The sequence below is a fragment of the Oryctolagus cuniculus genome, chromosome 15, assembly GCF_964237555.1.
Source record: "Oryctolagus cuniculus chromosome 15, mOryCun1.1, whole genome shotgun sequence".
Lineage (NCBI taxonomy): Eukaryota > Metazoa > Chordata > Mammalia > Lagomorpha > Leporidae > Oryctolagus > Oryctolagus cuniculus.
The window spans coordinates 55,865,222-55,879,130 of record NC_091446.1 but is presented as its reverse complement, the minus strand read 5'-3'; the positions used below and the strand labels follow the sequence as shown (position 1 = coordinate 55,879,130).

General features: G+C 40.8%; 1 protein-coding gene across 2 annotated transcripts in view; it reads right to left on the bottom strand.

The window, feature by feature from the left end:
* The window catches only part of REEP3 (receptor accessory protein 3), a 96,416-nt gene that overhangs the window by 42,412 nt on the left and 40,095 nt on the right, over nucleotides 1–13,909 (bottom strand). The window contains exon 1 of one of the 2 annotated variants that reach the window (XM_070057729.1): nucleotides 224–262. The exons of the other annotated variant lie outside the window; for it this stretch is intronic. Coding sequence (XP_069913830.1) covers nucleotides 224–247 — 24 coding nt within the window. The 5' untranslated portion in view covers nucleotides 248–262. Of the gene's footprint in view, nucleotides 1–223; nucleotides 263–13,909 lie in introns of those variants that run through there. 2 annotated transcript variants of the gene reach the window in all.

Here is a 13,909-nt window from a genome sequence, read left to right as displayed (position 1 = left end):
AATCCAGAGCATAAAATGCTACAACGTGCTTCACTTGGAAAAACAAAATCTTTGCTGAGTCTAAAAGAAATAAACACTGCTGACTTTCAGACCACCCAAAGAGAATATTATTTGCTGAGCATTATTAGTTATTCACTCAAGTCAATTCACCCCAAACTTCCATTCTATTCTACACTTCAGAGACTCTGACATCAAATTATTTGGAAATAGTATAGAGTTGAAAATATTCCTTCTGTTGCATTAACATTATGCAATAACTTGGTTACTTCATAATGATTTTTTCCCCCCTTAAAAACAAAGAGGAACAAAATGTGAGAAATCAAATAGAAAAACTCCCTCTTTTATCCAACACAGATGGCTCAGTTATGGGATTTTTCTCAGTGCTGTGCCAAGTTAGAGCATGGCTGAAAATAAGCTAGTTGAAGTTAAATCCAAAATGAATAGAGACGATGGCTGAAAATAGTCTGAAAAGATAGGGCATGTGTCAGGGGTGGATGTGTTAGGTTAGGATTTATTTTGGCTTCCTCAACTTTGAGGTACCTCTTCCTGCACTGCCCCAGTTGAGTATGGTCTTAACTTTCCACAGCTTAGATCATTGGGAGTTTCAGACACTGAACAAAGACATCACTGAATATCCTGTTGCTTTGAAGGAGGAGGGAGAAAGCCTCACATAACAGATAGTATTTGGTGTTAAAGTGCATCAAAATAGAGATGGGGGCTGGCGTGATAGCTTGGCATAGCAGGCAAAGCCGCTGCCTGCGATGCTAGCATTTCACAGAGTGCCAGTTTTGAGTCCTGGCCGCTCCACTTCCTATCCAGTTCCCTGCTAATGGCCTGGGGAAACAGTGGAAGATGGCCCAAGTGCGTAGGTCCCTGCCACCCACCTGGGAGACCTGGATGAAGCTCCTGGCTCCTGCCTGGCCCAGCCCTGGATGTTGTGGCAATCTGGGGTGAGAACCAGTGCTTGGAAGATCTCTCTCTCTCTCTTTCTCTCTCTTTGTCTCCCTTTTTTCTCTGTAGGTCTTTCAAAAAAAATAAAAACATAAAAAAAAAAGGTCCTGCTGACATATTTAGGATGATAAGCATTTTTAAGAGAGACAGGTTTCTTTTAACAGCACCACATGGGCATTTCTCGGGAATTCAGCATGAGAAAGAGCCTAACCAGATATGGAAGTGTAAACTGGGCTAAATGGCCATCCTGTTAATTATCCTTCTGTCTATCCTAAATTGTCATCCTACTTTGTACTTTCCCTACATGTTTCCATGTGCCCCAGTTCCTCATCTAACTTCACATAGTTGATTTCATCTTGCTACTTCCACAAGTGAACTGAAGTGGCCACTGAAAGACACGCTTCTTTCTCCAGGTGACTGGTAACGCTATGACTTACAGAGTAACTGGAAAAATTCACTTGTTGGGTAAGATGGCATCCCCATATACAAGCTGTAGCTTTATACTGCAGGCTCCACAGCATACTTTAAACATATGGTATGTTGTATTCAAACAATGAGAACTGGCCCTTATAAAACTAGGACCACATGGTCTTCCTGAGAAAGCAAAGATAGATAGGGAAAAATCTCCAGGAAGACTACATACCACATCATGACTGATAACGCACCTATGTTATCAATTTACTTGTCTTCAAAAGCACGTGCAATTAATCTCACAGGGAGAACTCAGGTTCACATTTGGGTGAGCAGAGAGGTGGGGCACAGTGACAGCTCAGTAACCAAGGATAGGGCACACAGGGTAGAGAAGGGCTGCCTGAGTGTCACTGGGTAAGGCCTGGGTAGACAGGGGGAGGCACTAAGGGGCCACAGGGCAGGAAGAAGGTGGTTACTGCTCAGGGAAACTTCACTGATGTACACATTTTATCTAGGGCCAGCCCTAAAACATGAACACAAAGAGGAAGTCCAACTCAATATCCTATTCCTCCAATTGTACTAAATGGTTAATTTTGTTTAATCATTATTTTTTAAAAATACATTTCAGCTTGTTAATCAATTTATGTAGGACTATTTCTAAAAGAAACTTTGTGTTTTAGTGTCCATCTGCATACACAAATTTATTTATTTACTTTTAAAAACAGCACAGTGTGGGAAAGAGCTATGGGGAAAGGGGCTGCCACAATAAAATCAGATGGATTTTAATCAATGGTTTAGCTAGGCTTTCGATAAGAACCACTAGAGGATTGCAAAGAATTATCTAGATTCCTAGGCCCCTGCATCACAACATACATATGAGTGTTTCTGTGTTAGAATATGCACAGAATCCTTGCTATTAACTGTGGCATACAGTGCAGTAGTACTATAGAACTGCTGGAAATGTGGGCTTTCAAGGCCAGGCCAGACCTACTAACGCAAAATCTGCATTTAACAGGGCTGGGGGCAGGGAGCTGTATTCATAAGCTAATTCTGGTTTGAGAAGCACTAAAGTGGAAGGCTGCTTTGTGTATGTTCTCAAAAATCTACCACAGGAAGGTGAGACCATTTACAAAGAGAATGTACAAAGAGCCTTAGGTTTGGAGAAAAGATGAAGTAAATTTTGTGAGATAATTTGTTCAATGTGAACATCTAAAATGTACCCTGATTATCATAACATTGTGTACATTATCATTTTTGAAACATCAAAGAGCTAAAATAAAAAAGGTTGGGCCTTCAGACAGTCAATCTCTCAGGTGTACTGCTCATGGCTATCAACTGAGCAGATGAAACTCTGACCTAACAATTCCGGGAAGGGTGGTCCAACAGGCTCCTCTGCCCGAAAGTTTCACAGAGATGCCCTGTTGTCTGTTCATTCCAAGAGATCAGAGCCTGAGTAGACAGCTCATGAAAATTCCCCCTCCTCCCCCAGTGCCAAGGAGCCCTTAGATTCTGCTCCCTAAGAACAAAGCAATCTCCTACAGGAAGAAGATAACAACTTTGATTAGTAAGCCAAAATTACGTTCAAACATAATGTCAATGGCGAACACTTCCCCAGTTGGTGCCAATAATTTATTTTGACATCTTGTTGAAAAAGATAACTGCAGTGTTAGACATTCATTTAAAAGTGACTTGTTGGAAATCTTTAGATGTTATTGTGAACGTGTAAAATAGATGTCAGCGCAGTGGTGCAGGGGTTAAGCATCCCATATAGGTGCCAGTTCAAGTCCTAGCTGCTTCATTTCTAATCCAGCTCCCTACTAATGTGCCTGAGAAAGCAGCTGCAGAAGGCCCAAATATTTGGGGCCCTGCCACCCATGTGGGAGGCCCAGATGGAGTTCCTGGCTTTGGCCTGGCCCAGCCCTGCACTTGGCCTGCACAGCCCAGCCACTGGGGAATAAACCTACTAGAAGATCTCTCCCTTCCTTTTTCTCTCGGTAATTTTGCCTTTCAAATAAATACATACATCTTTAATATATATATATATATATATATATATATATAAATTACTCAGCTCATTCTATTATTTCTGTGCCCTTTCAAAATCTTTTGAAGACTTTTTTTTTTTTTTTTTTTTGGACAGGCAGAGTGGACAGTGAGAGAGAGAGAGAGAGAAAGGTCTTCCTTTTACCGTTGGTTCACCCTCCAATGGCTGCTATGGCCGGCGTACCATGGCCGGCGCACCGCGCTGATCCGAAGCCAGGAGCCAGATGCTTCTCCTGGTCTCCCATGGGGTGCAGGGCCCAAGAACCTGGGCCATCTTCCACTGCATTCCCGGGCCACAGCAGAGAGCTGGCCTGGAAGAGGGGCAACCGGGACAGAATCCAGCATCCTGACCAGGACTAGATCCCGGTGTGCTGGCGCCGCAGGTGGAGGATTAGCCTAGTGAGCCGCAGTGCCAGCCTTAAGACTGTTTTCTATTTTACCTGAAGAATTTGGATCTCTGGCTAAACAAAACAAATCAGAACAAAAAAACCTGATAGCCAAGAGATGGTCAAAATTTAAGATAAATATGTACAAAATATTTCAAAATTTTTATGTTTTCAAAAGAACTTCATCATTTTACATTTGTATTATAATTCTGAAGCAACATCTTTGTAATGAGCTTTTAAAGTTCCATGAAGTTTTGAAGAAAGATTGTAATTCATTTACTAAGCTAAAATCTCAAGGAACAGTTCTAGCTTTTATATTTTTAGGGGGGACCTTTCACAGTGTGATGGCAATCTGGTTGACAGTCTGATTATTACAGCTGTAGCTGGTAATGTACTGTATTTCTAAAATTACATAATGGCAAGATGATGTACATGTCTGGGCATTCCAAAGGCAGATCCTGCTATTGTGTGAAAGCAGAAATATCCCTGCATACATAATCTAACCTTTGCTTGGAAAAAAAATGTCAGGCACCTGATATGCTATGATATATGATATCCTATTTTTTAATGACAAAGATAATAGTTTGATTATTTTGTCACTTAAATTTAGCACTGTTTGCTTAAATCCTTTCTTATTTCTAAGTGTCAATATTTTTTGGACTACTTCTACTTTAGCCGCTTCTTTTTTAAAGATTTATTTCTTTGGAACTGAGAGAGAGATACAGACATACACAGTGAGATTTTCCATCTGTTGGTAACATCTGAAGACAAGCCAGGTTGAAACCAGGAGCTAGGAACTGCATCCAGGTCTCCCTTGTGGGTGGCAAAGTCCCAAGTACTTGGGTCATTGTCCACTGCCTCCCAGGCACATTAGCAGGGAGCTGGATCAGATGCCTGCAGTAGCCAGGACTCAAACAGGGACTCCGACACTGGATGTGGACATCCTAAGCAGCAGCTTAACACCTGTGCCATCATGCCTGCCCCTACCTTAGCTATTTCAAGTGCTTATTAAGCTTATTCAAGACAACAACTCTTAGATATATCAATTCCTCTGATTCTTTTTTTTATTTTTTTGGTTTTATATTGCTCTATTCATCATCCTTTCTTCACAGATTCGTTCAATTTTGATAGTTTGCTTGCTTTATTGAGTTGAATGTTTCTTGTTCATTTTTTCATTTTTTTAATTTCTCTTTCAAAAAAAGGTTCTTAGGACTAGCGCTGTGGCACAGTGGGTTAAAGCCCCACTTGCAGTGCCGGCATCCCATAGGGCTGCCCCACTTCTGATCCAGCTCGCTACTAATGTGCCTAGGAAAGCAGCAGAGGGTGGTCCAAGTCCTTGGGCCCCTGCGCCCATGTAGGTGACCCAGAAGAAGCTCCTGGCTCCTGGCTCTGGATAGTCTCAGCTCCCGCCTTTGTGGCCATTTGGGTAGTGAACCAGTGGATGGAAGACCTCTCTCTCTCTGTCTCTACCTCTATGTAACTCTGTCTTTCAAATATATAAAATAAATATTAAAAAAAAAAGATCCTTTACAAGCAGTTATCCTGAAGAATATACATTGTGATATACAGTATTGTCATTTCTGCATTTTTGATTTTTCTTCTAGTCAATTACTAGTTCTGCTGTTTAGAACTTAACAGGGTGGGTTTTCTTCAAGGTAGTGAGGTGATGGTTTCTGAGTCGACAGAGGGAAGGCGGAACCTTGGCTATCTCTAAATGCAGCTCTCCTGGCATAAGGGTGGAGGCAGCTGAGTTTTTTGGTTATTGTAGCTTTTGTGAATTTAAGCTATTCTACCAGTAGGGATTCGGGTGGAGATGACTAGGCCTCCTTCCAATTTACTTCTTAGCAACATTTCCTTTCATGGAAACAACTGTATCTGTCCCAGTTCTAAAAATCCATTTCCATTGGCACTATAATTCGTGGAATTCTTTCTAGATATTAGCAAAAGCCTGGCTTAGCCTCTTAGGTTTAAGTGTTACTGTGAGAATTTTATTTTCTAAAGCATTTTCATTAGAAGCTAGAAAAAGGACAGGCAACTAAGGCTGCTGGATATATCTTAGTGTGACAATTGTGGGAACCCTTTTAATTTATTTCATAAAGTTCAAGGGTTATTTTAATTCATATTCTAAATTTTAACTATGTTAGGCATTTTTAAAAAGTCTCCCAATTACATAATCTTATTCAAATTTAGCACTTGCTTCCTAAAGTTGGAATCCACCATAATGATACTAAGGTGATCATGAACAAATTGTTTTTATTTTTTAAAAATATTTATTTTATGTAATTGAAAGGCAGAGTGACAGGGACAAGGGGAGAGAGAGAGGGAGAGAGGGAGAAAGAATCTTCTATCTGCTGGGTCACTCCCTAAAATGGCTGCAATGGCCAGGGCTGTGCCAGGCAGAATCCAGGAGTCTGAAACCCCACCTGAGTCTCCCACGTGGGTGGCTGGGGCCTAAGCACCTGAAACAGACAGTCCCCAGAGGTCTTGCCACCCTAGCAGTTGTCAATACTCTATCTTCCCCAGAGGAACCAGACAGTTTATTTTCTACAAAAGGTAAATCAGAAGCTGTCTAGATTTGCAAATCTCTGCCACAGCACTGAGTGGGGCTATTAATGATTAGGTAAAAGTTTACAAACTGAATGGCCCTAAGAAGCCTTATTCTCTCAATAGAATGCTATCAAAATGGATGAATTCTCTGAAAGAATCTGACTGCACAGGAGAAAATATCTAAGACATTGATAATTTGCCAAGGAGATGACTGCTATGGATTGAAGGTATGTCTGCCCCCCAAATACGCTGACATCCGTTATGTAATTACATCTCCTGAGAAGTCACAGGCTGAAGCCCTGACTCCCACTGTGACTGTATTTGCAGAAGGAGCCTCTAAAGGGGTAATTCGGGTTGAATGAGGTTATGAGGATGGGGACCTAAGCTGATCAGGGATGATGTCCTTGTCTCTCTCTCCATGTGTGCACAGAGGAGAGGTCATGTGAGAAGGTGGCCTTCAACAGGCAAGGAAGGGATGGTCTCACCAGGAACCACTGCTGACAGCACCTTGATCTTGCTCTTCCAGCCTCCACGACTGGGAGAATATAATTCCTATTGTTTAAGCCATCGGGTCTGTGGCATTTTGTTATGGCAACCTGAGCAAACTAATACAAAGTCCTAACCCCTGGTAACCTCAGAACGTGAGCTTATTTGGAAACTGGGTCATTGAAGATGCAACTGGTTAAGATGAGGTCATACTAGAGTACTGTGAACCCTTAATCCAAAATGAATCGTGTCCTTATAAGAAGAAAAGAGAATAGAGCCATGGAGACAGGAGCGGAGAACACCATGTGACCGAAGTGCTGGCAACAATCACAAGCTAGAAATAGGCAAAGGAGGAGCCTTAACCGGTTTCAGAGGCAACAGAGCCCTATCGGCATCTTGATTACAGATTTCTAGCCTTCAGAACTTGTGAGACGATCAATTTCTGCTGTTGAAAACCACACAGTTTGGTACATCCTTACATAGCCCTAGGAGCAAATACAATGGTCTAGTCAGATGACCCTACAGTGAAGATAACATTCAAGAAGCCCTTTCATGGGCACAGTACTCCAGTCAGCTTTTCATTGTAACACTCTAATATGAGCACAAGAGAACCATGGATCATCTGGCATTTGAGGAAGTTTTATATGAAACATAGAGGCTGAAACAAAACAAACAAACAAACAAAACTACAAGGAATGACTATGTAGAAAGAAGACTATAATTAGGAAATAAAAAGGTCAACTGAAAATAAAATTGAGGGGGGCTGGCGCTGTAGCACAGCCAGTAAAGCCGCCGCCTGCAGTGCCAGCATCCAACATGGGCACTGGTTCGAGTCCTGGCTGCTCCACTTCCGATCCAGCTCTCTGCTATGGCCTGGGAAAGCAGTAGAAGATGGTCAACATCCTTGGGCCCCTGCACCTGTGTGGGAGACCCGGAGGAAGCTCCTGGCTCCTGGTTTCAGAATGGTAGAGCTCTGGCCATTGCAGCCCTGTGGAGAGTGAACCAGTGGATGGAAGACCTGTCTCTCTCTGTATTTACCTCTCTGTAACTCTACCTTTCAAATAAATAAAGAAAAAAAATCTTTTAAAAAAAGAGGCAATGAGGATCTCTCTGTCTCTCCCTCTCTCTCTGTAACTCTGACTTTCAAATAAATAAATACATCTTAAAAAAAAAGAATATGAAAATAAATACTAAAAGATTCAGACAAAAAGTAGATGGAGAGGTGCCTCCAGAGAATTAGTAATAGGAAGGAAGTGGTGAGGAAACTCTCCTTTTTCTTCTTCTTTCAAGATTTATATTATTGGGGTCACTTGGTTAATCCTCCACCTGCGGCACCGGCATCCCATATGGACGCCGGTTCTAGTCCCAGTTGCTCTTCTTTGAGTCCAGCTCTCTGCTGTGGCCCGGGAGGGCAGTGGAGGATGGCCCAGGTGCTTGGGTCCCTGCACCCTCATGGGAGACCAGGAGGAAGCACCTGGCTCCTGGCTTTGGATCGGCGCAGTTTTGGCTGTAGCAGCCATTTGGGGGGTGAACCAACGGAAGGAAGACCTTTCTCTCTGTCTCTCTCTCTCACTGTCTAAATCTATCTGTCAAATAAAAAAAAAGATTTATTTTATTTATTTTAGGGCAGAGTAAGAGAGAGAAGGAGAAAGAGAGAAGAAGGGACAGGGAAGGGGAGAGAGAGTGGGAGAGGGAGAGAGTTATCTTCCAATCACTGGTTTACTCCTCAAATGGCTGCAATGACCAGGGCTGGGCCAGACTGAAGCAGTAGCTTCATCTGGGTCTCCCACGTGGGTTCAGGAACCCAAGGACTTGGGCCATCTTTCCCTGCTTTTCCAGGTGCATTAGTAGGGAGCTGGATCGAAAGTGGAGCAACCAGGACTCAAACTGGCACCCATATGGGCCGGCATTATAGGCAGTGGCTTTACTCGTTATGCCACAGTGCTGGCCCCACTCTTATTCTTCATAGTAAACCTTGGAAAACTAATTATCTTGTTAAGTCATAAGCAAGTGCGCCTTTGATAAAAACTAAAAAGTACAATGGAATGAAAAATAAACACATAGGCATGTGGCCTGAAAAAACCAATTTTCATTAAGAATCCCACCTTACTCAGTAGGCTAACGTTTTAACTTTCCAAATTATTACATCTCTTAAATCAAATAAATATTGTAACCCAAAATATCCAAAGAGACCTAGAGAACACTCCATGACAATAAAGAAAAATTCTTCAGTGCGTTTTTTCCCTTCTACAATCACCCAAGAAATACCAGACAACTTCAGATTGTACTAATCAGAAGAAACTGTAAAACCGGCATGTGGTATGTTTGTTCATTTTCATATCACCTAAACAGTCAAAGGTTAGGTCACTTTCAAAAACCAAGTCAAGAGAGTTTTAGAGGGCCGTGTCTAGGCCATTTACAGAGCAGTTTCCCAGCGTTTTCCCTGTTCTTTGTTCTTGCACACAGTAAATCTCTGGGCCAAATCTTTGATTTCGATTTTTAACTGCTTTTCACTGCTGTTTTATCCAACATTCTTAAAATAAGAATGCTGGTTTCCTAGAAAAGCTACAGCAATTACACATGACTTGGAAGTAAATACTCTATCTTCAGTCGTGAGATGGTATGAGCTGGGAAAAATGTGCAAAACTGTACTAATTCATCAGTTAGCTTACATTTCAATTACTGCAAGACTGAAAAGTCTTTTAAGTAGGCCATATCAGGCACGCTATACAGGAAATTATATCCTAGGAAAGCTCTATTTTAAAAATAGTCAAAGGAAGAAAGGAAGGTTGCCAAAATACACAGCACTTTCCATTTGTTTTGATTTGAACACAGCATCTGTTTTATCAGGTGCAATCTACCATTTGCAGGCTTAAGGGGAATGGTAGTAGTTAGGGTAGGAAGAAGTAAATTAATTGAAAATGTTTGCTTTCTGAAACTGATTTGGAAGTAGATACCATCAGAATTTAGGTCATAACCAAATACCGTTAAGAAACTGGGCTTGGAGGCAAGTATTCAGACTGGACTGTGTATCTCCTAGCCCAGCAGAATCTAAGTGAAGAAATCAGATCAATCCACTTAAGAAATACATTGCTCTTGTAAGCACAATTTAATATTTGATATACACTTAGAAATCAATCTTCTCTCACCTTCTTAATTTTTTATTCATTCAAAAAATTAAGTATCTATCATGTAATATGTGCTACTCTAGGTATGGGAGTATAATTAACAAAACAACAAAAGTCTTCCCTATGGAGCTTATTCTGGTGCGAGAGACAAACATAAATGCGTGTATGAATAAAGAACACAGTATCAGATAATATAAGAGGATATGAAGATATAACAAGGCAATTTTAAGCAGATTAAACTTATTAAGAAACCACCATATACAAAATAAAGCAAATTTGGATAGGATTAGCATACAGGAAAATTTAATAGGACAGAGTTCTGATAAAACTGTTAGAATCAGTTTAAATAGGATGCACAAGTTTAGGTGAGACTCAATTGCTCTTGACAGGTGGGTGTAAGAGAATAATATTCAAAAAAATTTTTTTGTCAGAGTAAAATTAGATTGGAAATACTTAAAGGACTGTCAAGACTTTAGAGAACTTTGGAAAACCTGTAATTGCATTTTAACCTCTTAGTTCACAGTTCAGAGGCTCACAGTCTTGCCCTAGTATTGATTAAGCTGCCTCAACTGTCCTAACAGAAAAAACACCTATATGGTGTGGCCCACAGAGGTGTATCTTTGATATAACCAGAAGCAAACTCACTGGTTGGCTGTGAAACCAGTTGCAAATTTTGGGGAAGCTAGGACCCTCAATTACATTTCTAAAGGTAGCATGGTGAAATAGAATAAAGCATTAGAGAATTTTCCGAACTGGTGGCTATCCTGCATTTATGACTCATGTGACTATGAGAAGATTAAAACACTTCTCTGAGCCTGTAACACTGGAATATTTTCCATGTCTACTTTATAGGGTGCAGTAAGGATCAGCATAGTATTATTGGGTTAGGCAGGGTAACGTGTCCTTTTCCTGCAAATGTCTCGCCTTAATCTCTGGAAACTGTAAATATAAGTGTGATAGACAAGATAAAGCGGAAATCAGGCTGAAGATGGAATTCAGGGTGCAAATCAGCAAACCTTAAAATTGGGAGATTCGGGGCTGACATTGTGGCACAGTGGGTTAAGCTGCTGCCTGCGACTCTGGCATCCGATGAGTGTTGGTTCAGATCCTGGCTGCTACACTCCTGATCCAGCTCTCTGTTAACACACCTGGAAAAGCAGCAGAAGATGGCCCAAGTGTTTGGGTGCTTGTCACCCACAAGAGAAACCTGGATGGAGTTCCAGGCTCTTGACTGGGCCCCTGCTGTTGGGCCATTTGGAGAGTGAACCAGCAGATGAAAGATCTCTCTCTCTCTCTCTCTCTCTCTCTCTCCTTCTCTCTCCTTCTCTCTCCTTCTCTCTCTGTAACTTTGTCTTTCAAATCAATCAATCAATCTTTAATTTAAAAAATTAGAAGATTACCTGAGGTTAATGAAGTTGACCCAATGGGATCACAAGGTACCTTGTTAAGTGGAAGAGAGAGGCAGAAAAGAGAGACTCAGAAAGCTGGCAGCATGAAAGGTCTCCGCCTAATGCTGCTGCTCTGCCGATGAAGGAATACAACCGGCAGCCAGGCGAAGTGGGCAGCCAGTAGGAGCGGAAAAGGCAAGGAAACAGATTTTTCCTGAGAGCCTCCAGAAGAAACGCTGCCCTGTGGGTCCACTTTAGATTGCTGACATCGAGGACTGTACCAGAGCAAATTTATGTCGCTTTAAGCCAATTAGAATGTGGTAATTTGTTAGAGCAGCAATTGGAAACAATAGTATGCAAAAATATTTTGAAACTGGAAGGAAATTATGTCAGATAGTATTATTCTAAGGTGACATCTCAAGCCTGTCTCTTCAGCAGCTTAATAGAAGACAATATGGTTACTGGGAGTTCTTCAATTTTTTTTTTTTTTTTTTTAATTTGAAAGGCAGAGTTGCAGAGACAGAGGGAGAGACAGAGAGAGGTCTTCCATCTGCCGGTTCACTCCTTAAATGGCCTCAACAGCTAGGGTTGGGCCAGGCTGAAGCCAGGAGTCGGAAGCTTCTTCTAGGTCTCCCACATGGGTGCAGGGGCCCAAACACTTGGGCCGTCTTCCATTGCTTGTACAGGCACATTGGAAGGGAGCTGGACTGGAAGTTTAGCAGCCAGGACTAGAACCGGTGCCCATAGGGGAAGCTGGAGCCGTGAGCAGAGGATTATCCCGCTATGCCACAATGCCGGTCCCTGGGAGGTCTTCAGTGTTATACAGCATTAAGGCAGACACTTACCCTTCCTGTTCCAGTACCTAACCATTTTGCTTTTAGCACTCATTTTATTTAAGAGGCAGAGTTGATTAATATATAATTATCAAACCAGCCACCTGCCTTTCTCCTTCCCTAGTTTTTCTTCAATTACTCATTCTGAGTAGCACAGCAGAGTTATGTACAGATAACTCATACTTTGTTAAAAAAAAGTGCATATCTAAATACACACACATATACACGTACATGTATATATCAACACATATCAACTTAGTTTTCTCATCAGTTCAAATAAGAATGTTAATTACTTTTCTCTCATAGGTTAAATTATCTTTTTTTTTTTAAATTTATTTATTTAGTTGAAAGAGTTACAGAGGGACAGAGGGAGAGAGAGAGAGATCATTCATGTGCTCGTTCACTCCCCAGATGACCACAATGACCAGGGTTGGGTCAGGCCAAAGCCAGAAGCCAAGAGCCAATTCCGGGTCTCCCATATAGGTCCAGGGGCCCAAGCACTTGGGCCATCTTCTGCTGCTTTCCCAGCAGCATTAGCAGGGAGCTGGATTGGAAGTGGAGCAGCCGGCACCCATATGGATGCTGGCACTGCAGACGGCAGCTTAACCTTCTGCACCACAGCACCTGCTCCTTGGTTAAATTATCTTTAATTTATGAAGCAGAATTAAAGTTTCAGAGTTACATTAACCCAAATTTTATAAAATAATCTAGTAATAAAAATCTAAGTGTTGTATTAGGGACTAAAACACACAAACTCATATTTTTAAGTTTTTAAAAATTAACAAAATTAAATGGAAGCATAGCAATAAATGGACTGATATTTTAATAAATGCTATTACACCAGTACCTACATAACATCTTTCCTGCTTTATATTTTAGCATTTGTATACATAAGAGGTCTATTTCTCTTTATTATAATTTATTTAATATCTTTATATTTCTTACTAGTATCTTTTATTTTGGGGGATGGTATTTAGTTACCCTGGGTCTCTGGGATGAACGCAAAGTTAGAGACATATCACCCTGCCTACAACCACACATTTAATTTAATTAGATTCAGCAGCAGAGTGTTTTCACATTTATTATACACTAGGCAGTAGTATACTTCTCATGTCATATTTTCACAGTTTGGAAATGATAAACAATTCTTACTTTATCTTTCAAAAGAGAATTTCAGTGAAGTTAAAACATTGCCCTATGGGGCAGAGTGTTGTCTAGGGAATTGTATAATGCTATGAATTGTTACTGTGTTACTGCTTTAAGTTAAAAAATTGACAGTAATTTCATCTCTACTGAATCTAGGATTAAAAAATTAGGGTTGTATTTCATGGTTCTGAATTTAAAAAAAATTTTTTTATGTTATAAACATATTGATCTATGACACTGGGGATACAAAACACAACCAAACTGGTCTTTTATCATATAGGCAGTTTGAGAAGCACTGTTAACAGAAGAGAAGGACTGAAGGACTGGCTTCTAAAAATGAAAGCATGCCAGTTTTATAACCAATACTTGAAGTATTTATTGTAGCACATATTAAAATATTTCCTTTCAAGCTATTTATGAAATGACTTTAAGCTACTAGGACTTAATGTGGTTCCATCTCTTAGGACTATTTCACCAACTGTAGATTCATGACATACATATAATAAAAGAACAAATATTTCAGTGCTCAACTAAGTAACCTCTATCTCTGGTAGATAAATCCCATCATTCTAATTGATGTATAAATATTC